The 10165-nt window shown below is 29.2% G+C and overlaps 1 protein-coding gene across 5 annotated transcripts; it reads right to left on the reverse strand.

Annotated features, from left to right (window-relative positions):
- Positions 1-819: 819 nt before the first annotated feature.
- Positions 820-9176, reverse strand: LOC124835042 (disease resistance protein RPM1-like). Of its 5 annotated transcripts, none has more exons than XR_015786927.1 (5): positions 8589-9176; positions 8090-8208; positions 1794-3976; positions 1517-1643; positions 820-1301 (listed from the first exon to the last, which is right to left on the reverse strand). XR_015786927.1 is itself a non-coding variant. In XM_088116497.1 (4 exons), exons 1-3 carry the CDS (start codon positions 9014-9016, stop codon positions 1821-1823), a joined length of 2703 nt encoding a protein of 900 aa, XP_087972623.1. In that variant the 5' UTR covers positions 9017-9176; the 3' UTR covers positions 820-1306; positions 1794-1820. The 5 variants fall into 5 exon arrangements, 3 of the variants coding, with proteins under 3 accessions (XP_087972623.1, XP_087972622.1, XP_047165861.2); XR_015786928.1 differs by having other exon boundaries at positions 820-1306; XM_088116497.1 differs by lacking the exon at positions 1517-1643 and having other exon boundaries at positions 820-1306.
- Positions 9177-10165: the final 989 nt, after the last annotated feature.

Consider the following 10165-nt stretch of genomic DNA (forward strand, 5'->3'; position numbering starts at 1 on the left):
ATGAGATAATATAGAGACTTTAAAACAAATATTGATTGTAATTCAATAGATCAATAAACCACAAAAAAAATTGTAGCAAAAATTTGTGTTGAACTCTCCGTTTTTTTTACTCTTGAATCCTTACTTTTTTCTTTTTCTTTTTTTTTTAATATATATTTGTTTTCTTTTATCTTGGATCCACTACTATTCCTACTTTTCTTTTCAATTTTAAAGTTCAATATATAATCAAAGAAAACTAAATATATTGGTCTTTCAAACACCAAAACTCATATAAAATTAAAGTAAACAGTTAATTAGAACTACAATTAACATAAAAAAATAGATAATTTTCATAAATCAAATGGAGAAGTGCACAATTATAAATGAAAAACACGAAGAAACAAAAAAAAAATAAAAACTCAATGGAATTGGATAAAAACTTAGGAGTTTTACTCTTTGAAGAATTCTAAGATCTTAAAACAGAATACTGAACACAAAAATAATGAAAAATGGGTTTCTTCTTTATATGACAAATAAAAGTAAATAGAAGAGAAAATTCAAATTAGAACTTTGCTCTAGATACTAGATGATACGATCTTATCCATGAAATAGTACAATGTTTCTGAATTTGACTCTTCCATATGCCTCAATAAACAAAATCATAGAAGAATACATAATTAAGATAAAGATGAGGATGCCACAATCTAGAAAATTGATGAGTCAATGAAGATTCGCCACAAAGATCTCTGATAAGAACCAAAGTTTGGAGCCTTAATCTAACATATTGACAAGTCAAGGAAGATTCGTCACAAAGAATTCAATCTTTGATAAGAACCAGAGTTCTAATCTAAGAACCAATAAAATTCTCTCTTAATGAAAAACCAATTTTCATACAATGATCATCAAATGTATCTACATATGTATTTAGTGCTCCTACATATGGGCAAAAATGTTTAAGTCACCTAAAAATTAATAAAAAAAAGACCAAAGACATCAGACCCAAAAATAACTTGAAAATTTAAAAACAGAAACAAATTGTTCGCCAACAAAACACCTTTCTTGTCTAGTGACTACTTGACATTCTCGCCCAACTATATATGCAGCTCACGTAGCGAACTTTCAAAATTAAAATAAATTACAGACGCTTTAAATGCTTAAAACTTATTCTATAATTGTGTTCCAAGTCATGATCTTCATATCTTCATGTCCTTTGAATTCCAATGAGATAGTCATCTATCATATCATCCCTTTTTTAAAGAATTTGCCCTTAAATTCATACCATTTACTCCTCCTTATTAGATCAATGAATAGTCCTCTGTTACCTGACCTTACAAACAAGGAAGAATAGTTACAAATGAAGACAATTGTTTAAACCAAAGATGTTTATCCCCTTGTTAAATTAAGTAATGAATACAAAGTGACTTTATTACAATCTAAGCCAAAAGAAGAGTCTTTATGATTTTATTGGTTTGATGGTGAACTTAGTCTTAGTTGTCACTCATAAAATGAACCCAGCCACACGATTTTATCACCTTACCATGAAATATAAATCAATTATGATGTATATTGTTCTTGCCCGCGGAACATTGAAGGCCAAGAAAATAATATCCTAAATACAAGCCTTTGAGTTCTTCAGAAAAACATAACAACTTGGTTTAATATCCCTGTTCCATTTCAAAATTGAAGTATAAAACGGTGACAATTCAAACAATATATATATATATATATATATATATATATATATATATATATATATATATATATATATATATATATATAAACGATAACATTGTACTTGAAGATTTACTAGTTACCTGTAGATATATCTTCAAGAATGAATATCATGAAAAAGAGGCAAAATGGTCGTTGTTGGAGTATTCCACGAGCGGTATTTTGTTAATAATCCAATAGTCTTCACTTCGCTCGTCACATAATCTTTTTATAAACTGTTCGTGCATATCATAAAGATAAAGCTTTTCAAGATGCTTCAAGTTTTGTATATCTTTGGGGAGCCTTATCATTTGATGGCATCTCCCTATCTTCAATATTTCAAGACAAGGAACTTTTCCCTTACCAATCTCTATGGTCTTCAAGTTTGGCAACAATCCTAAGTACAAAACCTTCAGTTTCAACCATCCATTACCGAAATCCAACCGTTCACCTTTATATGCATCATACAACTCAAGGTACAACAATTGTGGCAGGTCCTTAAGGTAATGTAATGGATCTTGCTTTAGATCAGACCACTTCAAGTACAATCTGATAAGATTTGGAAGAGTTGATATCCAACTAGGAAGTTCTCCTAAACGCCCATATAGGTAAAGGCGTTTAAGGGACAATGGAGGATTTAAAGATTGTAACTTTAGCATGTCTTGTTTTCCTAAAGCCCCAATGCTTAGAGAACATAGATTGATCATGTGCTCTATAGAATTGCACAGTGCTTCACAATGTTTTGCTTCTAGCTTTATAATTCCCAGCTTCCTTAACTTTGTTAGTTTTTGCAGTCCCTTTATTATTCTACCACCAGTTACATCTAAATATGATAGATTCTGCAATGATTCTAGATTTTGAACTCCTTCACTTAACCTTAGTCCTTCTAAACAGTACCATTCTGAACTTTGATCACTGACATAGTAAGCTAGGAGATGGCGTAATTTGACAAGCTTATCGATCTTCACTTCATGCAATTTAGTTTGTTTTAGGTCTAGAGTCTGCAGATTCACTAGGTTTCCAATGGACTCTGGAAGTGACATGATGTTGGTGTTCCTTAGGCTCAAGTATTTCAAGTTTAATAGATTACCAACTTGTTCAGGAAGAACATCGACAGATAGACATGCATCAGACAAGTCTAATCGAATCAGAAACTCAAAACTAGAGAAAAAATGGTTGTTCACCTGCCACTTCTTAGCATCATCGAAAACAAAACAAGACCTAACTTTTCCCCACTTTTGGTCTCTTTCCATAGTAGCAGAATCATTCTTCTTTATAATTGATAAACGCCTATGAATGAAATCCATGTTGGAGTTCACTGGTGTGCTTACATCTTCCATTACATGACAAAACATTTGGTCTTTACAAATACTAGATATGATCTCATGCATGAGGTTATACACATGACAGCTTCTAGGTATTCCATCAAAATCAACTCGTGAAGCATGAACCAAGCCTCTACAGATTAGTTCAGCCAGGTATTCACCTCCAAGTTCCTCCATTGATTTGTTCTGGGTATCTCCTTCTACAAAATCCTCTGCTATCCACAAGCGAATAAGCCTCTTGCAACTAATGGAATAGCCTTGAGGGAAATGGCCAAAGTATAAGAAGCATTGTTTGAGGCGATAAGGAAGTTCTTGGTAACTTTGCAACAATACATGTCGGACCGTTTCAAGATGATGGTGACTTCGCAATAATGAACCAAGATCATCACGTACCCTTCGCCATTCAATGGCAGATTTCACAGTGGAAAGGAGACTAGAAATGGCCACAATGGCTAGAGGCACCCCATTGCATTTTTCCATGAATTCTTTGGACAATTGACTTAACTCAGGGAATTGAACATGCTTAACCTTCTGGTGAAAGAGCTTCAAAGCATCTTCTAAAGACAAAGGTTCTAACTTGATTTTTTCAACAGATGTATCACCTCCAATATTATTTGGAAAATCATCACGTTGTGTAGTGATAATAACCCGATGTTGAGGTATGGCAAATTGGATAACGTCCCAAACTTTTAGTTCCTTCACATCATCTAACACGATGAGGCATCTCTTATCTATGAAGTATTCTCTCAATTTTTCTGTAAGATTCTCCCTTGTTGCACTCCTCAATGAAGATGATCCAAGAGGATCTGCCATAAGTATTTTTTCTTTAATTTGCATTATTGGGTACCAAGAATCAGCTTGAGTCATGGTTATCCATACACAAAAGTCGAAATCCTTCTTTTTCTTCGGCTGGTTCAATTTTGTTTGCTTGTTATACACATTCTTCACTATTGAAGTTTTACCTTAAAAAATATCACAAAATATAAATGTTATTAGGCAATATAATTTACTTGTATACCACAATTACAATATTTTAAACATTTTTAACAAGAATTTTCAACTAATATTAAATTTTACTTGGATTTCAATTAAATTTCAAGTAGGGGTTATTTTATTCATTTATTTAAACAACAAATCTGCTATATGATTTATGTCACTTATAGGATTTTTTTTTAAAGTTGAATGAATGTTTAAATTAAAAGCTATTAGGGCTATTAGTCTATTGCAATATTAAATAATAAAAGTTGGTTTGGATGAATGTATATGCATGTTAATTTTTGGAAACAAATTTGAAATGATTTTACCAATTTGATGGTATATTCAACTTGCTTTATGTCTTTTATTTTATTAAATAATTTTATCATTATGTTCTAGACTTATTCCTTAGGTTTTGTTTGTGTATCACTTTCAATTATTTTCTTATTTATTGCTTGTCATCTTTTACATTTAGGTTTTATTGATTTATACTTGTTTTCACAACGTGGTATTTCCCTACCTCCTCCTTACTTATAAGGGCCAATTTGCTTTTTTGTCCAGGAACCACATTTTTTATCTAGGTGATATTAGTTGAAACTATAATTAACATAATTTTGTAATGTATAATAATTAATATGATATTTGTTGTTGATATTTTCGTAGTCCTTGTTGCTTAGATGTAGATTGAGAGATCTTAGTTTTTTTTCTTCGTATCGTGATAGTTTCATGAGTTCTTAGCACTCAAGGTTGGGAAAGTAAGACCATGAATGTGTTTGAGATTGGTAGAGTATCTCCTAGCATGCGATTAATGTCTAAGATTGTTCTAGTTTAAAATAGAAAAACCAATTATATCTTAGTAGTGGTAGAAGTTTTAACTGTTAGGAGTTTTCATAATTAAGAGTTTATATAATTAAGAGTTTTGATTATGTAGGACTTTTCATATTGTATATGAGTTTTCATTACATAATATTAATACTTCAATAGTTTATAGTTTATCCCTTTCTTGTTTAGTATTGTATATAATTTTGGCAGGTTTTGTTTGGGTGCAGAGAATATAAATCTCTATACTTGTTGTATATAATACAGTCATTTTTTAAATTTGGTTATTATCGATGGTACACAAGGTTTTTTTAAATCTGTCTGTAATTTTTACAAACGAGTAAATTATTAAAAAAATTTATGTCGTTGATATTCTATTGGAAAATAAGAGTTAACAATGGATTTTACTTGTTACAAACGAATCCTAGCTAGCTATTGGTAATACCAAATGTTTTTGGTAGTGTGGGTGATAGAGACAAGAAGAGGGAGATGGACAAGAATGATAACCTGCTGTAAAGAGATGAAAGAAGCATTTTCAAAGGTTCTAGGAGGGAGATGAAGTATAAAGTACCTTTGCTTAATATTAAAAATTAAATATGTAATGAGGGCTTAACCCAAACAAGTAACAATATTTTCTAAAAAAAAAATAAAATGTTAGCGAGGGCTTAGCCATAAGTAAGTAAGAATATTCTTTTTCTAAAATAAAACTTTATAGCAAGAGCTAAGCCCACGCAAGTAAAAAGATTTTTTAAAAACTAAAATATTAGTGAGGGTTTAGTCCACACTACTTAGCCCACGCAAGTAATAGTATTTCTTTAAAAAATAAAAGGGCTTAGCCCATGTAAACAACAATAACAATATTTTTTTGAAAAGTAAAACGTTACTGAGAGCTACTCCCTCACCACTCCAACTGGTTCCTACACTTCCACAAAAATATTTTAATTACAAAACTATCTTTTTTACTTTAATCTTTTACTTTTTTACATTTTTACTTTTTTAAGAAAACCCTAAATCTCTACCTCTCATTTCCACTCTCACGGTAGCCCCACCCCCAACTCTAATTTTCATTCTCACAGCAGTCCCACCCCCAACTCTCATTTTTCACTATTTCTTTCCGGTTGTTTCCAACCAATTCTTTATAGCTCTCATTTCTTTCTATTGTTGGTTTTATACCTATGAGACCTTTGACAATTTCAAAGTGAAGGCAGTGTGTCCAAAACTTATCTCCTAGCTAAGAGATGCATGCAAAAGTAAAGTGTATTTGAAACTCTTGTTGATGAAAAGGAGGTCTATGAGGCTATTTTGGATTATAAGACAAAATTTATATTGAATTAAGATATTCTAGATATTTCTTGAAAATATAAGAATTTTCCTGTATGAGATAGACTTAGTTTTTGTTGTTGCAACAAATTTTGCTATTTACTTTTGTTTTAGTTAGGCAATCCTAATAAAATCTCAGAAGTTTAGATTTTTTAACAAATTTCAATTTTGTAAATTTCAAGTTAATTGAAAGCCTATAAGTAAAAATCTTCAATTCTTATGCCTCAATTTTTATCTTTTCAAGTTCTAGTATTTTAGTTTTCTTAATCAGAATATGACATATAAAAGTTGAACAAATGTATCAAAGTCATATAAAAGTTGAACAAATGTATCAAAGTCAGGAAATTAACATTAGTTATACATCTTTTTCGTTGAGTTCATACCATGTATTTTCAAATAACGGTATGGGCAGCTTAGAATATGAGTGTCGTGACGCTATAGGAAACGGATGTCAATATCCGTACACGGATGTTGACATCCGTTTAATAGTTTAATAATTCAACGTATATTTACATCCGTTTAAATATTACTCAAATATTATTGAAGAATAAAAAAAGAAGAAGGAGGTGTAGGAAATATAGTGTGGTGGTGGAAGGAGTAACTCTCAATGTTATTAAGGGCTTAGCCCACACTACTACTAATATTTTTTTTAAAATAAAATTTTAATGAGGTAGATGTTGGCGAAAATAGTATGAGTATTTCCCCTGCACCTCTCCACATTTTTCTTTGTATCTCTCACATTTCAAAAATAACCTTCTTCAACAAATTTCAAAATTCGTTGAAACATTCAAAAAATCCTTTAATAGATTTCAAAATCTATTAAAGAAAAAAAAATTTCAACGGGAGATGTAAGGTTTTTTTAAATGCAGGGAATATTCTTGAGATTTAAAAAAAATCTGGGGGATGTAAGGGAGAAATGTGAAAATAATATTGATTTTATAGTAGTTTTTTTTAGTCAGTTTTAGTGGTCCTCGCTAAAACACATTAGCTTTTACGCTTAAAGAGTGAGTTGTTTCCCACGCAAATCTGACATATTAACATCCATATTTTCATTTTTCAAGGGTTTTACTAAGATGTTAATTGATGTTTTTGTTGTAGTGCATCTTCATCCCCAAACTTAGATGTTTCATGATCAAGCAACATTAAATATTTATTGATGTGACAAATAAGATTGTTACATGTGTGTAAAGATAATAACTAGACAAGTTACTACTCACTCCTTAAAAAAAAATCAAACTCATTACTTGTCGAATATCGTTTAAAATACTCGTAGGTATTTTAAAAATACAGGTATATGTGGTTAGCCACGAATATTTAAAAAAATGATATTTTATAATTTTTTTAAAAAAAATCTAAATAAATTAAAATATATATATATATATAATATAAATTAAATTAAATATAAATTTAATTTAATCTATTAAAATATAAATTAAATTTTAATTTTAACTAAATTTAACTTAATAAAGTATAAATTAATTTTTAATTTTAATTTTTTATCAGATACTTATACATCTGACCATAAATAGATACTTAAATACCCTCTATTCACGTGCCAACTATTTACCCAAATTTTGTGCCAACTATTTACCCAAATTTTATATGTGAATATCTACTAACATTCCTATATATGTATTCACATGTTAATATGGACAAACATATAAGAATATCATTTAAAATAATATAATTTAAAGTTTGAAACAAAAATGAAATTCAATACTACAAACATATTTAATTCATATATATTTATACAATTTCTTTCTGTTATCTAATAAATCATCCTCTTAATGAAAACTTATAGATATCTAACGATGCATTTGCTTACTCAGAATCTTCTTAAACCTTATTATTTTCTTAAAACTCTGTGAAAAGAATGTTAAAGAATTTTTTTTATTTATATGATAAAAGAAAAATAAATAAATTAGATGAACAATAATTGGTAGAAAAACAATTTATATTACCTATTCCCGCTGGGCCTACCACCACCAACAGTGGACTATTAGCTTTTGCCAGCCAATCTCTGAATTTTTGCATGTTTTGTTCAATACCAACAAGTTGAGATTCCTTCACAAAATGAGCCCTGAGGAGGTATATATTAGGTTAGCCTCTAAAATTATAAACACTAATTACTTTTGTTCTTAAAGTTGCAGCATACCAAAAGATGGTGATAACAAAAACTAGACGGACTAAAATTTTATAATTTTTTAAAAACTAAAACACTGAAACTCATTTTTGTTTCATATTTACTGTTGATTATAGAATCAGTATGTCAAAGGTACTATATAACTATTGGAAATTTCGTAATAGAAACATATTTTTTTTTTTCAAATAAAAGTTTACAAATAAAAATTAAAACACAATAAAATTCACACCGACAAAAAATAACTTTCTCATAACAAACTTATATTGAAAAGTGAAAGAAAATATATAAATTGCAGATTAAGTAGAGGTAGATAGCACCTTGGAATTGTATTGGGAAGAGTGTCTCCATGAGAGGGTAGGAGTTGTAGTCTTGTGCTGATACTGATGAAGAGATCATCTAGGGTTTGTCTGATATCTTTAATCTCAGATGATATACGATGACGATGTTTTATACTTTTGATCTTCTTTCTCATTCCATCACGTTTTGCCACTTTGAACAAATACAGATCAACCACATCCTCCATGCGAAACATCACTTCCCTCAACCCATTCATCCAATTTTTCACGCTCTCTTCAATCAGTACCTTCTCCTCTGCATTCTTCATGAAAGGCTTGATATTTTTTACCAGATTCTTTATGTGTTCAACATCTTTGTGAACCCCGCTTAATGTTTTTCCTTCCTCCTTCAGTAACATCAACAAATTTTCAGCTAGAACGGCCAGAAGGGTCACTGCATTTTCAGCCATTACTCTTCTAATTTTCTCTTATGTGTGATGTGTTGTATAAAAGATTGTACCTTACCGTAAGTTCTGTTAATGCTTTTCACGATGATTTAGCATACCAAAAACTTGTGTGGACCAAAACAAATAAAGAAAATAAGTCTAACGTTAAAATTCTCGGAAGTTTCTTTTAGTTAGCAAACTCGGTCGTGTTCTCTTAATTATGATTTCCAACTCAAATTTGTGGATAGAAAAAATTCGTTATATTTAAGCTCCACCATATAAAATTATTTTTAAAAAATTTCAGCTTGACCATATAAAATTATTTTAACTATCATATTTTAAAAAAAATATATTGAAATTAAAAATATTGAAGAGATTCTAGATTATAAAATATATATTAGAATTCATTAAGAAAAATAATATTGTAGGGATTCTAGACGGAAAAAAGTTGGTGATTTTCACAACTTGATTTTTATACAACTATCTTCCAACTTATTTTACTAATTTATATTCAATAATTTATTTTTCACTTTAATTGAAAATATTAATTCAATATATAGTATTAAAAAAAGATAGTTGTCGTTTGATCATTTAATAAAATTGTAGTACATAGTTGTATGTAGTTATATAAAAATATTAGAATTATAAAAATCATAGACTAAAAGATATTTAAATGTCAAATAGAAAAGTCATTTTTTGTTGTATAATGCAAGTTGCATTTGTGTAGTCCTCGCCTTTTAATGATAGTTTTTTTTGGTTCGCAAAACTTAAATTTATGACCTTGCTTAAAATAATTAAATTCATATCAATTGATAGATAATAATAATAATAATAACAATAATAATAATAATAATAATAATATTGGTAAAATATAGATTATAAATTTATGATTATATTTCTGTGTTCTCGTATTATGTTATATGCATTAAATTTATATTTTCTTTTCTCTTCTTATATATTTATGTCTACTTTTTGCATTTATTATACATAGATTCCGTAAAACAAGAAAGCAAGTGGAGCTTCTTTTTCCTATCATCCAAAACATGTTACTTAATTGGGTCAGCTTGTTTGTCTTTTCCAGTGGACCAAGACCTTTTCTTATGAGTGATGACAAAATCAATTATGAGTAAAATTTGATTTTCAATAAATGTAGTTTTTCTTAACTAAATTTTA

This window comes from Vigna umbellata, chromosome 5 (genome assembly GCF_029865625.1).
Source record: "Vigna umbellata cultivar VRB3 chromosome 5, Vumbellata_1.0, whole genome shotgun sequence".
Taxonomy (NCBI): domain Eukaryota; kingdom Viridiplantae; phylum Streptophyta; class Magnoliopsida; order Fabales; family Fabaceae; genus Vigna; species Vigna umbellata.